The following is a 15871-nucleotide window of genomic DNA, read 5'->3' as shown; positions in this document are numbered from 1 at the left end:
ATTAAAGCATCAATATTTGATGCACATTAAACAGTTCTATTTTGCAACCTTTTTCTCTCTCTGTTCATTCACTTTTTTTTTTCTTTCTTTTTTTCACCAGTTTGTGTTCTTAATGCAATTCAGTTTATTTTTTGTAGAACAAAATTACAAATGTGCCTTTGAGGGCGTTACAATCTGTACACATAGGACATCCCTGTCCCATGATCTCACATCGGATCAGGAAAAACTCTTTCATGGGGAAAAAGAGAAGAAACCTTCAGGAGAGCAACACAGGAGGATCCCTCTCCCTGGATGGACGGAAACAATAGAAGGCATGTGTACAGAATGAACAGCGTTACAGAGTTACAATACATTCAATGAATATAACAGAAATGTATGAATAATGAGGAGTAGGCAGGGACCACGATCCAGAACTCCACAATCCATGAAACAGAAGGAGGAATAGAGGAGGGGGTAGCATCAGTAATGCAATGGCAGGAGGCAGGGCCACGGAGGCACGAGGCCGGCCCACCAGGCAGGAGGCATCGCGGAAGAGGCCGGACCAATGAGGCAAGGCCATTGATGCAGGAGGCACAAAGAAGGAGGCAGGGCTATTGGGAAGGAGGCCAGGCCAGGGGCTGGATACAGGAAGCAGTGGGAAGGAGGTAGGACCCAGGACCAGCTTCAGACACAGCCAGGTCCAATGGATCCTATGAGGCGAGAAAGCACAAAGGTTCCGGGGAAGAAGTAGAGCTAGTAATATCCAATGAAAAGACGTAAAGAAGAGAGCGAAGTGGAGAGAGGAGCTCAGTGTATCCTAGAACATCCCCCGAGCAGCCTTTAAGCTTATACAGGGTGTCCGCGGGTCCTTAAAAAGTCTTAAAAAGTCTTAAATTGCTTTTCCTAAAAATAAGGCCTTAAAAAGTCTTAAATTGTCTTAAATTCAGATTGGATTGGTCTTAAATTTTTTGGGTGTCATGTCCAGGGGTTTTCCTGGGTCAAAATGGGTCTTCGGTGCTCCCAAAAAATATGTTGGCGCGCTGCGCGCGCACCATCTATTTATGCAGGTCGGGCTGTTGAGTGACCAGCAGCTGTCCGCTCGGTCCATTCGCGCACCTCACAGTTGCGTATTGATCAGACAAGAAGACACGCTTATCAACTCCAGTGTTTCCCCTATAACAGGGTGAAATCCCCTGCAAACAATTCTCGGCTCGCGCGACAGAGCGATGCGCGCCGGCATCGAAGCTCTGCCGTGATGCGCGCACACGGGTGAGCACCGCGTATTCGGTCCTATCAATCCCCTACAACGTGAAGCATCGGCTACTTTAGAAAACATGGCAGGATGCAAGTTCAACAACGGCTTGAAAAGAACGAGTGTTTCTGGTCACGGTCGGTGAAATGCTTCTGAATCTGCGTTATGTGTCGCGAGACTTTCCAGCGGTGGAATCTCACGTGCAGAGCAAGAAGCACAGAGACTAGCGAAGGCCGCCAGCAGCCCGCGGGGCTAGCTGCTGCTCCGCCACTAGCTCCTGCTCCGCCGCTAGCTGCTGCTCTGCCGCTAGCTCCTGCTCCGCCGCCCGCAACGACGTCAATTACAACGCTGGAGGTCACCGGAGGAAATCCAGCGCCTTGCAACAAAGAGCTCATCACCGAAGACCAACGCTGCAGTGCGTTCTTCATTCTGTTCCACGAGACTCTGGACCAGACCACTGCGAGCAGACAGCTGGACTTCATGTGCGCTATTGGTGAAATGACCAGGTCCCGTCAGGATCCTATGGAGCTCATGGGCCATGACACCAGGACCTACTTCAGCATCTCAAAGTAAGTCTAACATAAATATATGTATTAACTATCCTCTTGTATATGAGTATGTTTCATATAGTTAAGCTTTACTCATGTGTCAAGTTAATAACAGCTATGCATAGGCGCACTACACATTAATTAGACTAATTAAAAATAGTTTTAGAATGGTAGTAGAGTGGTGTTTACCTGTCAATATGTCTACATAGTGTTCACTAGGCTCAAGGGATGGCTCGCGTTGCTTAATTTGTAAAAATAGTATTCATTCCTATTTATCCAGTCTGACATTAATCTGAAGTGGTGGTGTCATAAGAGATGTGGTGACTGTTGTTTGGCTAATGTCTGCCTTTTTTCTTTCTTTTTTCCAGGAGAATGGACCAAATGTCAACTGGAAGTTTTTATATTAATACAGTTTGAAAAGGAATGTTTTCCTAATATATTCACAAAAGCTCAGGAGTAGACATGAACCTGTGCACAAACATCCATCACATAGAGACATGAGAACTCACACTCACTCACTCACCCACACACACATACATTCTATTATGTAAATGAATTTGCATTTTAAAAGCAGCTGGAAATGTTATTTGTTATTTTATGGATTTTTTTTGTTCAAAAGGAACTATGTTGCATGGATTTTTTAAATATATTTACTTAATTTTAGAGACATTTGTTCATGGGACTTAAATGTTCTGAAAATGTATTAATAAATATAATTTACAACAGCAATGACATTTGTGTTATCCTTTTGCATTACACCATACTGTTAATTTTGAACAGACATCAGTGTGTTTACTTTGAATTAATTAATTTAGATTAATGTATATTTCCATCGTAAATTAGGTCTTAAATTTTATTTAGACGTGGTCTTAAAAAGTCTTAAAAAGTCTTAAATTTCACTGGTTTATTCCTGTAGACACCCTGTTATAGCAGAATATTTAGGGGCTGGACCAGGGCAAACATGAGATAGCCCTAACTATAAGCGCTATTAAAGAGGAAAGTCTTAAGTCTACTCTTAAATGTGGTGACTGTGTCTGCCCCCCAGACTGAAAGTGGAAGCTGGTTCCATAAAAAAGGAGCTTGAATAACTAAAGGCTCTGGCTCCCATTTTACTTTTTAGGACTCTTGGAACCACAAGTAGTCCCGCATTTAGTGAGCACAGCTCTCTAGTGGGGCAATATGGTACTACAAGCTCTTTAAGATATGATGGTGCATCAACAATGATATGTAAGGAGTGTTTTCTGATAATATTGCCCAAAGGAAGCATATACGGTAAATAAATAATTGGTCCACTCCAAGCACAGAAGCTTGTGGAACTCCGTGATTAACCTTGGTGGTCATCCAGGTCCAGATAAGAGTGGGCTTCTTCAGGAGAGGTTTAATGACAGCTCCTTTGAAGGAATGTGGCCTGTTAACAAAGACACATTGACAATATCCAACAGAGAGGTGCCAAATAAAGGCAAAACGTCTTAAATCAGCCTCATTGGGATGGGGTCCAAGAGACAGGTAGACTGTTTAGATTTAGAAACCGCACACTTCTAGTGGATCATGAGAAGTGGAGTACATGCCAACAAGGTGAAGTGCCACCTGTAGATCAGCCTCGCAGCTGTAGCTCAGGTGGTAGAACAGGTAAATTGATCGACAGCTTGTAGAATTGTCCTTGAGCAGTAAACACTAAACCCTAGATTATAAAGTTCAGTTACCTGGATCCTAAAAGCAGGATGTTGGTGTTGTATTTAATTCTCGACGGCCTCTTGAATTTGAACTGATAAACATATGTCTTTCGACCATTTTTGATGGGACATGTAATATGTGACCTCGCCGAAGAGAAGGATGGAAAGAGTGAATTGAGACTAGGTAGGAGAGGGAGGGAAAATATGGCAGTATGAGACAGGGATAAAAGCTGGAAAGAAATCAAAATAATTCACCTTTTTTCACAGCCAGCACTGCTGAAATCTAATAGGATTTCCCCTAAAAGAAGGAGGGAGAGAACGAATTAAAAAGATGAGATTTTAATTTCATTACATTATTTTATTTTCTGCTTTAATTGCCATGGATGGGTTATAATTTCATGGTCTGGAAGCCTGAGACAATGCATTTTAATCTCATCTGGAGGTGAGAGTTTGTAATCCCAGTCGCAGACTGAGGCGGGGCGGGAATCCTGGGGACGAGTGGCGTTTATTACGTTACACACCCTGCATCTGGTGGGACAGTGTATTGTGTTACGTGCAGCAGCGGCACCGCTTTATTTCGTCCCCTGAGTTCTGGAGGTGATTGGCAGCATCTGTTGGACCAGAAGCTGTCCCATCATCTGATGGAATTATCTTTTTCAAACCAAACACTTACTGTCAGGGAGAATCTGGGCGGCGCGGTGGAGAACCAAGTTTTTCCTGAGGCGCATTGATTAAAATGGAGGCCAAAATGTGTCTTTCACCTCGTCTTTTTTACAAAACAGAATTCATTGGGACCAAACCTGAGGCTGCTGCGGCTGCAATTTGGTTTCATCAGCAAGAGTGATCGTCCATGGTTGATGAGGAGCGATATGGAGTTGTTTTAGATACGGTTGAGGGTTGTTGGATAGAAAATACAAAAAATACTGTAACGTTTCTATTTGTTCGTCTGCTTGTCATTGTTCTATTAAACTTCAATAACACTGCATTACACGTTATAAGCTGTTAAAACTAGAGTACAATTTTGAGCCCATGCAAGTGCGAGTCCATAAAGAAACCTAGAACTCCGAAGGAAGGGCGCGAGGACCCTGCCAACATATAAAGTTCTATTCCCTATTCTGTATCCCCTTAACCATAGGAAATCAATTTGCATTGTGCAAAATGATTAACGCAGAAACATGTCAGGCTGCTTCGAGTGCTGATGTTAAAGTCACAGGGCTTTTGTTTCATGGTGGTGTGGTGTGTGCTGGAAAAGAAACAACAGCGGCAGCATGTGCAAAGCCATCGGCAACAAGACAGAAAAGATGCATCTGAGTTTAACAGAACTTCATCTGTAAAAACAGGACTAGATGTTTTCAATAAAAATTGTTCTGCACAGAAACCTCGCAAGTTTGATTCTGAAAATGTATGTGGTTGTAATGAACAGCGCTAGTCCCAAACGTGGTACATGAATGAAGTTAGCAAGAAGCCAGTTAGCTGCCTAGAGCACAATTATGTTTTTTAATTCTGCATCTTTGCATTCTTGACTTTGTTTGGCGTAAAGAACCTTGTGCTGGTGAGACAAATCTGCTGATCGGATGCCATTTTGGATGACGACGTTTGCATTTACAGTTGCTCAGAGAGGTCGAACAACTCGTAAAAAGCGTAGAAAGACGAATCCACACCAGAAACCTAAATGAAGGGGGAAGGGTTTGGAGTTGGTTTGTAAACGGGATTGACACAGCGTGAGGTTGGATTTATTTTTAAGTGGTGAACATTTTTTTTTTTTAGATCTTTGTATACACCATGAATGTACTATGTTTTTATAATAGTCGAGGGACTGTTGGAAATTAGAAGGATTTTCTTTTAGTCACCCTCATCAGGATTGACACACTGTCATGGGGTTATTGGTCGTAACCACCAGTTTACTGCACTGACTCTAGAGGCAGCAGACCTTCACATCATCATTTTATTAGGGCAGTGACGAGGATGTGCAAAGTACACAGACCGGAGAGTTATGACTGATGAAGTCTGGCTGTCTGGCTGGCTTGCCGGCAGACAACATTTCCCAAAAGGCCTCTGTCATCTATCGGAATTCTCAAAATTGTGGGAAAAACTCTTTACGATCTCGATTCAGATCAAGCTTTTTTATGTCTTCATAGTATCACTTACAGTAGCATCAGCCCCCCCCCCCCCCCCCTCCACAAACACACACACACACACACACACTTGAGCCAGTCTCTGCTGGGACAGGTTGACCATTAAGACTCCTGAAAATATAACCTATCCCTCGATAACACTACCTACCGACCCCCAACACACACACACGCATGTACGCACAAAAAACTCAGCAATCCTTTATATACTGAACATTTACACAGTGTAGCTCTTTGACTTTTAATAAGTTGAGCTACTGACATTTTCATTAGGCACAGCAGAGATCAGATTTGACCGATTTTTTTATTTTCATACAAATCCCTTCTAGAAGCTGCGATTACATGATTAACTTTGGGAGTTTTGTTTGACTGTTTTTGGCACAGAACCAAATTTGTATTTGTATATTTGTATTGCAGAAATGTGAAAGTGTTGTAAAAGTGCATTTGGTTTAACGAGTGTATCTCACTTTCTTTCTTCGTCTTCCTAGAACATCCATGGTCATAAGGGTCCGATCACAGCGGTGTCGTTTGCACCTGATGGCCGATACCTTGCAACGTACTCCAATGCTGACAGCCACATCTCCTTCTGGCAGGTGAATGACACCCACACACAACTACAGATACATGTTGATTGTTAGGTCTACAGGGCTTAAAAAAGCAATGGTTTTGGTGAGAGTTGTTTTGGAGATATTGGTAGTAGAGAGGTCTGCCTTCTCTCTAATATTCAATTCAATTCAATTCAGTTCATTTGTATAGCCCAATTTCATAAATTACAAATTTGTCTCGGAGTGCTTTACAATCTGTACACATAGACATCCCTGCCCCAAAACCTCACATCGGACCAGGAAAAACTCCCAAACAACCCTTCAGGGGGAAAAAAAGGGAAGAAACCTTCAGGAGAGCAACAGAGGAGGATCCCTCTCCAGGATGGACAGGTGCAATAGATGTAATATGTACAAAAGGACAGATTTAGAGTTAAAATACATTCAATGAATATGACAGAGTGTATGAATAGTTCATAGTAGGCATATTCCACGATGGAGACCTCCACGATCCATCAGGCAGATGGCAGTAGAGAGGAGGAGTGGGCGGAGTCTCAACAGTGGGCGGAGTCTCAACAGGACAGTGGCGTAGTCGGTAGCAGGAATTCCTCGACCCAGACCTCGATGATCCATCAGGCAGATAGGATCTATGTCCGATGACCCCATGAGACGTGAAGTCAAAAGGACTCCGGGAAGAAAGCAGAGTTAGTAACGTGTGATGGAGAGATGAAAATTCATCCCTAAGGAGAGAAAAAAAAGAGGAGATAGGTGCTCAGTGCATCCTAAAACATCCCCCGGCAGCTATAAGCCTATAGCAGCATATCAAGGGGCTGGACCAGGTGAACCTGATTCAGCCCTAACTATAAGCTCTGTCAAAGAGGAAAGTCTTAAGTCTAATCTTAAATGAGGTGACTGTGTCTGCCTCCCGGACTGAAATTGGAAGCTGGTTCCATAAAAGAGGAGCTTGATAACAAAAGGCTCTGGCTCCCATAATATAATAGGACTAGATCTCCATCTACTCAAAGCTCCAGAAGAAATACATTTAAAAAATCTCAACGGTAATATCTCTTCCCATAAATCATGAACTGGTTACTCAATATAAACCTCAGACCTTGCAGTGAGCAACTACACCATGCCAAAAAAAGCCTCCATCTATATCTGTTATGGCAAGCTTGCCTAGCATCACTGAGCTAACTAGCGTTGCAGTTTGGCCGAGGAGGACACATACATGTTTGCACGAGCCTCTCGTCCGCGAGAAGACACACTCCCAAAAAAAATTCTGCGTGATCTTATAGAGCTACTCAATGTCTGGAGAATTCATAGGGTGTTTCTGGTGAGTGAGTGGCCGTTGATGACTTCTCTATCATACCACTGGCGCAAAACCAGAAGAATACAAACACCTTGACGGTGAGAAGAAGGGTCATTTTACACAAAGAGACTGACGTAACTGTCTTGCTGGAGAGATAGTGAGATTCTGGGACTTCTGTCCATTGAGGGCCGATTGCCAGATAAATTCCAGGAACAGCAAGAGTGTTGGTTGGGTATGGCCAAATGTTGCAACCTGGCTGACCTGACCGCAGTATTTTTGGTCAAGTCCTGCCCCTTACACATAGGCGCATAGACCTGTGGCCTCAACCAAATGGTTGTGCTGGGTGTTACATCGGTGAAAGGGCCAACCCATAACTGATTCTATTGTCCGGAGTGTATTTAAGCAATAAGGTGCGAGAGGCAGTACTTTGTCATCAATAATGTCCGCTTTAAGGGTGTTTTTAGGCAAACCCTTGTAAAGGACATTATTGACGACAAAGTACTGCGTCGAGTGACTTATTGCTTTTTTAACACGGTTGTGTGCGACATTATAAATAGTAAGTAAATAGTAGGCTGCCTTTCAGCACAAAATAGTTGTCGCCACCAAACATTGTGTATCGCATTTCAGTAGCAGAGAGAAAATAGTCTGTGAACTTTACCAAACTTTCTTTTGTCGTGTCCCTGACGTCTACAGGTTTTTATAACGCCAACAAAAACATTGTTTGCGGTCGTGAACGCGCTTCATCAAACATCAGCACCGACTCAACGTTCAGACGTAACTGCTGATCCCATAGTGGTCTCCCTTTCCATTGCGCACATTGCCATAGAAATCACCCCGCATTATTTCATTCATAGTGTCTCTGGTTCTGTTCTTCAGGTCTAGCTACTGGTTTCTCTTCGCACCAATTGGTGAAGCAGTTCATTGCCCACTTCGTTGGTCTGACAGTGTTTTTTTGTCACGCACAATTTCATATGTCTCACTTTCTTTCTTTCTTCTCTCTGGTAGCATGACGTTCATCTGAAGTTTCCTCTTCCGCTAACCACTAATTTAAAGTCATTCCCCCCAAAATATCAAATTTGATACGAAACATGTTTGTAACTGTCAAACTTGAACTGACAACTAACGGTCGCACAAAATCTACTGTGATTGTTATTTTGAATGTGCACTGATATGGAACGCTCAGATAAATGTAAACAGCTGTGACATTATGGCTGATTAAAGTACACCTCGTGACTCACTCTCAACCAATCAGAATGCTTGATTTCATCTACCCGTATTATAAATGTGAATATGTGTAATAGTGTAGGTGATTGCTGTATTGCTGTAAGTCAGAGTAGGACAAAAACTACATTTTATATCAGTCAAACTTTAAACAAAACAAAAAAAATCCCAATTATAATTTTTTCTTTCATGAAAACTGCAGATTCCCTGCTTTCACAAAATCTGTTTATCGAGTTTGAATAAAGTTAAGATACGGTATTATGAGTAACATTTTTAATAATGTGGGTTGACTGTACAGAATTATATTGTTTATTTATTTTGTTCATATGCTATACATTCAAAGGTTCCAATGCACAAACTAAATATGAACAACATCTAAATATACAATGCCACACATACAGGACTGTCTCAGAAAATTAGAATATTGTGATAAAGTTCTTTATTTTCTGTAATGCAATTTAAAAAACAAAAATGTCATGCATTCTGGATTCATTACAAATCAACTGAAATATTGCAAGCCTTTTATTCTTTTAATATTGCTGATTATGGCTTACAGCTTAAGAAAACTCTAAAATCCTATCTCATAAAATTTTAATATTTCCTCAGACCAAGTAAAAAAAAAAGATTTATAACAGCTGAGTGTTTGTCAAGGCTCAGGAAACCCTTGCATGTGTTTCGAGTTAATTAGACAATTCAAGTGATTTGTTTAATACCCTACTAGTATACTTTTTCATGATATTCTAATATTTAGAGATAGGATATTTGAGTTTTCTTAAGCTGTAAGCCATAATCAGCAATATTAAAAGAATAAAAGGCTTGCAATATTTCAGTTGATTTGTAATGAATCCAGAATGCATGACATTTTTGTTTTTTTAATTGCATTACAGAAAATAAAGAACTTCATCACAATATTCTAATTTTCTGAGACAGTCCTGTACATGATAGATAGATAGATAGATAGATATATACTTTATTAATCCCCAAGGGGAAATTTGTCGTGACAGTAGCAGCAACACACAAGAATAAAAACAAAACACAAAATATAAGATATATATGATAAACCCACACATGCACATACACACACACACACTTCAGACCGCTTCTTCCCAGAACTGTTATTTTGAATGAAAGGTCTTTACGACCTCTGACACTGTCTGCAGACACACACACACACACACACACACACACACACACACACACACACACTAATGGCATTACTGTAAGCATAAACCGCTGCTAGCGCGCCGGCAAGACGGCTGCTGTGGTAATGAGCTGGCAGACGCTCTGTCGGTGTGTGTGTGGGTGTGTTTGTGTGTCTATGTTTGTGTCTGTATCTGTGTGTGTGTGAGAGAGTGTGTGTGTGTGTGTGTGTGTGTGAGTGAGAGACGGGCGGTGTCATCTCAGGAAACGATAGTTTCTACATGCTGTGTTTTTCCTACACTCTCTCTCTCTCTCTCTCACTTTCACTGTCTCACTCTCACACACACACACACACTCTTCCATCACAAGAGTTTCAACAGGGTCGAAGGAATATATGACATTTGTTTAGTGAAAAGCCATCAAACACAAACCTCAATATTAAGTCCAAATGCAGGAGACACCGTTCGGCCCTTACCATTTCAGTTACAGTATGCTAATGTAATGACCATCAACTAATGATCACTGAATGAACTCAGAGTATTTGGGGCCTTGTGGTTGTGCTCTATCCAGGTTGTGTTGTTGCCATGTCATTAGAACTGCGTGATGAATCGATTTGATCAATTATTTAGAATCCATGGTGTAGAACGATGTTTTAAAAAAAGAGTTTTCTCTTACTTGGGCAATGATGGTACAGACTGCCACAACTACCCTGAGCTCCCCCAGCACGCAGTTGAAAGGGAGAGGTGTGCAAGTTTCACAATATGGCAGCAAACCTTAGAGGCATGCTAAAAAAGCCGGTAACATAAGCCAAACTATTTTCTCATAGTGTCCCAAATGATATGAATGCAAGCGGCAATGAAAACACCAGCGCTGGTTTCTCCATTGGCTACAACAACAACAACAACAACAACAAAAGAGAGGCGTTAGTTAAGAAGAAGATGAGGACTGTGTGTCAAAAAGAGTGACCTGTCAGAGAGTGTGTGTGTGGTTTCATGCCTCGATGCTTCCCAACATCTCCTGGGTATATGATGTAACCAGTTTTCATTATTTTTGACTTATTTTCAGATGACACTTTGTTTCTGTCAGTTTGGTATGGTGGATAGCTCTAAATACTACAATACCCATGCACTTGAGTTGCATTTGCTTTGGGAATAAACCAAACCACTATAGAAGTACAGGTCCGTTTATTATTCATAATCCATAATCTGAAAAAATTAGCCAATTTAAACTACCGAGTGTTTGATCAGTTTTTATGAGTGTATTCGTGGGCTTGCGCTCACTGTTAGCATTATCAATTTTAATAATTGATTTTTTTCACACACATTTATAGATTTAAACCCATCTGCTTATTTAGTCCAGTGTGAGAATTATTCTACTTTTTGTAAAGTTTGAACACTTTTGACTCCGGTAACTGTGTGTTTGACCTTTTACAGACAAATATTAAACTAGAAGAAGTGTTGATTAATTGATGGGTAATGTATATAAGTGTTATCTGTAGCTTGGCGTGTTCACTTTCCTTTTCAGATGAATACCAGTCTTTTGGGCAGCATCGGGATGTTGAACTCTGCCCCTCAGCTCCGCTGCATTAAGACCTACCAGGTCCCTCCGGTGCAGCCAGCGTCCCCGGGCTCCCAGAACCACCTAAAGCTTGCCCGCCTCATCTGGACCTCCAACCGCAATGTCATCATCATGGCCCACGACGGCAAGGAGCACCGCTTCATGGTCTAAACCACATCTGTAACTCCAGCTGGGCCCTCGCGGTGTGTCGGTTAATAGTTTTTTGTTGTTGCTACAAGGCAGAGTCTGAAATGTTGTAGCATCGATTCACTTTAGTTTTAGATTAAAATATTTATCCTGAGCTGCAGAGTCCAACAATTGATAATCGGAATAAAAGCAAGGATGATCGTAAAGCTCAGGTCTGGGTTTTAATCCTTGTTAGGAAACTCACTCTGTAATTTATTGAAAAGCTGTGATAGAAGGCTTGTTTACGTAAGGTATTTACTTGTCATTCTGATTTATTTGCTGTTTTTGCCAGATGTCACGGATATCTTTTGTTGCGTTTTGGGTCCTAACTTACTCTTTATTTAAAGTTAGCCTTCAACTGGCTGATATTTCTTACACCCCACCCCTCGATTTTTGGTTTAGTCCTTCATAAAATCACTTTATAAATAAATGTTTGCAATATTCACTCTGCAGAAACACTGAACATGGTTTTGATACACAATTAGTCTTTCAATGTTCTGTTCTTTATGTAAAACTTTGTTTTGTAATCACACACTAAAACAACCTAAAATTAATTGTAGTAGACTGTTGAAAATATATAAAATACATTCCCCAGTGCTTTCTATAAATCTTTCGTACTCTGACCTCTTTCAGAGAAGTACTCACATTTCCGACTGAACGTTTGCTCGCGTGTGTGAGAGATCTTTGGCATTTGCTTTTACATTTGTGACACCTTTAAATCCTTTTCATTCTCTCCGAGCTTAACACAGAAATGTGTGTGTATGTGTTTACACCCAAGTGTATTTTCACGAACACACATTCTCACTTCAGACTGCTCTTTCTAAAAGCAGGATCACAATAAAAGTTTGGATACTGGAGGTGCAGCATTACTCACTTCAGACATAAAAAAAGGATAAAAAGAATTGCACTATACAGGTCCGAAATCAGTTCAAGTTTTGAGTTTAGTACTCCGTCGTACCTGGTACCATGCTAATATATTTTGTCAATTATTTATCCAGGTTCAGTTTCTTAAATAATTCTTACCGTGTTTTCAATTTGCCTTGAGTTTGAACACATTAACTTTACTCCGCCTCTTCTAACACTTTAATTGCATTTAAAAACATTAGTTTGCATCTATTTTGACAAGCTTTATTCTCGTAGTACATGTCTCATCACCTCCCAAAGGTTGGTTTGGCTAATCGGATCAAAATGCGTTTTATTCATCTTTTGCAGCTTTCCATCTTTAATTCATCTTTCTCTCAATGTGTACACACAGAATATATCAAAATATATATATATGATTTATATATCAGAACTGCTGCGTAATGTAGTCTGTAATCTTGTACAGTGAGTGTAGATCTTGTTTGCTGTATATTGTGGCTAACGTGACCGTCTGCCTAGCACTGACAAGTTTTCCAAATGAGTGAATCTCCTGTTTATATCGATTGAAAATGTTATATTTAGTATATATATATATATATTGTAGGATTCCATTACATCTTTGAAGATCGTGACTTTTATTGGGAGTAAAAATTGTTTATTAATGGGTCACGTTTACAGTTTAATAATTCTTATTTTATTTTTTAATGGAAGCTTCATCTCTTCTTAAATGTTGCTTGCATTACTGTTTAATAGCAGTAGACAATGAGCTCTTTATCTTGGAACTAACCATATATATCGCTTCTCATAACCATATCTATCGCTTCTTATAAGGAATGCAAAAATCTTTAGCAGCTAACCTTTTTTGCTGATCTCCAGTGATTTATTCTCTCATCTTGTGATGTAGAAGTGTACTCCACTGTGTTACAGTTCACCATGCCTTCATAGTTTGGTGTCAGTATTTTTAATTATGTCGTTTAACATTTTCTCTTTTGTTTTGACACCTTTTTGCTACATTATACCTTAACTGTAAACTAATTTCGCTGTTTTAGCAACCTGTTCTCACTCCCTTTTTGTCAAATACTGAAGCTTGCTCAGTGCTCCCTGATGTCAGATACTGACCTTTACCTTCTGTATGATTTTAACTAACTCAAATGTAAACCCAGCAGTGTTCTTATCAGACACTCAGAGCAAATTAATTGCTATTAAGAGCGAGGAAGTCTGCTTAGGTTCGTGGTGGAAGGTTGCGTCAAACAAACAACGGACACACACGAGGGTGGGGGTGAGGGGGGTAAGAGCATCAGTACTCAATTTTCTACAGAAAGATAAATATATATACAAATACAGACATGATATTTATAGAGTTAACATTCCAGAATCCGACTGAATTGAAATTTAGATTTCTGCGACTCTTGGTACATGATATTTGCACTTTATCAGTTTGAATTCTATATTTTACACTCCTCCTCATCTCTGTCCTCCATCCCGTCTTTCCCCTATCCGGTCAGTTTCATTGGTCCTGTCAGAACGCTTCTAACACCGTTACACACCTGTAAACCCGAGCATGTCAAAGCTTTTCACAAGTTATTTTTCTCTTTAAAAAATAATAATAAATTCTGCAGCTCGTCAGACGGTGTGCTAAAAACACACGCGCACACACACACGCACACAGACACAGTGGAAGACAGCTTTGGGATCTTAATCTTTAGTTTTATCCACCACTCTTAACAGTTTGAAAAAATATGTTTTTGGCAGCTTCCCTTGGGAGGAAAGGTGAGAAAAATGAAGAAGGCATCAAGGAAGAGGAGTAAGTAACAAGTGAGGAAGATCAGGGCATCCACCCAGAAAAAATGAGGTTCTTTGGTGGAGGTAATAAACCGGAATGTCTAAAAGAATTGTCAGTTTTTTCTGCAAATGCAGTAACATGGAAAAAAAATATGACGTGGTGCAGTTATTGAAACTGTCTCCAGAAACTGCAAATGTATTTGTTATATTGATCCTTGACCCTGAAGTGGTTGTGGTTCTGTGATTTAATATAAATATGACAGGAGAATACCTATATTGTTTTTGGTCCCTCTTGCTTCTGATTATTTAATTATTAATAACAAAGGATTTACGTCAGTTTAAAACATGTCTAATGTGCAATGAGTCATGACCAGTCTGTGTTTTAAAGAGTGTCTGCTGAACTTAGTTTTAAAAATTCAGCTCAGAATTTTCTGTTCAATTTTGAAAGTATTTTCCTTATTCATTTAGATTCATTTTATTTATTGTTCATACAGTGAACTCAATCTCAATATTAGAAGGTGTGGGTGTGTGTGTTTGCGTGATGTAGTGCATGTATATGAGCTTCCTTTGATGTACCACAGAGCAGGTTGAATCTACATACGTGTTGTGTTAAAATGTGTTGTCGTTAACTTTGTGTTCAATAAAGATGAAAAATTAACTCCTGTTTCATTATCATATTTATGTCCTTCAGATTAAGCAGAGTATGTGTATATCTTAATGACGAAAGTTGTGGTATTAACATACCTGCAAACTTGTCTCCTTTCGGTGAAATTCACCGTTTTGAAATCAAAACAGGTCATCCACGTGAATCGTGTAGATCCGAAGAAGGTTTTTTTGGGGAGGGGGGGGGTCAACTGGCCCGCTGCTGTTGAGATTGCAGTGAGACGCGGAGAAAATGCGATGTGGTGCTCGTCGCAATAAAACATCTTTGATGGGACGTGTCAAGTCTTGGCCAATCAGCGTGAAGATGTCGACAGTGTTTGGGGGCTTCAGGTTAGCTTGAATGTCAGCCCGCTATATCTACTGCTGTCACGCTGCACGGTGTATCGATACTAACAAGGTATCCGTACGTTAAAAACAATATGATTTTGCATATTTTTAGTATCGATACTTCATAAAGAGAGCGTGCGATCAGAGCGCACTCGCTGCTCCGTGTCAAGCTGTCAGCACGCACTGCGCTGCGCAGCGCTCACAGCGAGTGCCGTTAAGTGGCGGAGCTTTTGAGTCTTCTGCTCTTCATGAATGACCATATTATATATAATGACAATTTATATTTATTACTTATATTATAGGGCCCGATCAATACAGTTTATTTGTATAGCCCAATTTCACAAATTACAAATTTGTCTCGGAGTGCTTTACAATCTGTACACATAGACATCCCTGCCCCAAAACCTCGCATCGGATCAGGAAAAACTCCCAAATAACCCTTCAGGGGGAAAAAGGGGAAGAAACCTTCAGGAGAGCAACAGAGGAGGATCCCTCTCCAGGATGGACAGATGCAATAGATGTAATGTGTACAGAAGGACAGATTTAGAGTTAAAATACATTCAATGAATATGACAGAGTATGAATAGTTCATCGTAGGCATATTCCACGATGGAGACCTCCATGATCCATCTGGCAGATGGAGGTAGAGAGGAGGAGTGGGCGGAGTCTCAACAGTGGTTGGAGTCTCAACAGGCCAGT

The 15871-nt window shown here is 40.5% G+C and overlaps 1 protein-coding gene and 1 long non-coding RNA gene across 3 annotated transcripts in view; both read left to right on the top strand.

Annotated features, from left to right (window-relative positions):
• The window catches only part of LOC130205375 (WD repeat-containing protein 7), a 165844-nt gene extending 151004 nt beyond the window's left edge, over positions 1 to 14840 (top strand). For both annotated transcript variants that reach the window (XM_056432705.1, XM_056432704.1), the window contains exons 30-31: positions 6073 to 6177; positions 11321 to 14840. In XM_056432705.1, the coding sequence (XP_056288680.1) occupies positions 6073 to 6177; positions 11321 to 11524 (309 nt within the window). In that variant the 3' untranslated portion in view covers positions 11525 to 14840. The remainder of the gene's footprint in view (positions 1 to 6072; positions 6178 to 11320) is intronic.
• On the top strand, positions 836 to 2508 carry LOC130205377 (uncharacterized). Its single transcript, XR_008833903.1, has 2 exons — positions 836 to 1800; positions 2148 to 2508. It is a non-coding gene; the product is annotated as an uncharacterized LOC130205377 (long non-coding RNA).
• Positions 14841 to 15871: the final 1031 nt, after the last annotated feature.

Source organism: Pseudoliparis swirei, chromosome 15, assembly GCF_029220125.1.
Source record: "Pseudoliparis swirei isolate HS2019 ecotype Mariana Trench chromosome 15, NWPU_hadal_v1, whole genome shotgun sequence".
Taxonomy (NCBI): domain Eukaryota; kingdom Metazoa; phylum Chordata; class Actinopteri; order Perciformes; family Liparidae; genus Pseudoliparis; species Pseudoliparis swirei.
Note: the sequence above shows the minus strand (reverse complement) of the source record. Positions and strands in the feature narration are given on the sequence as shown.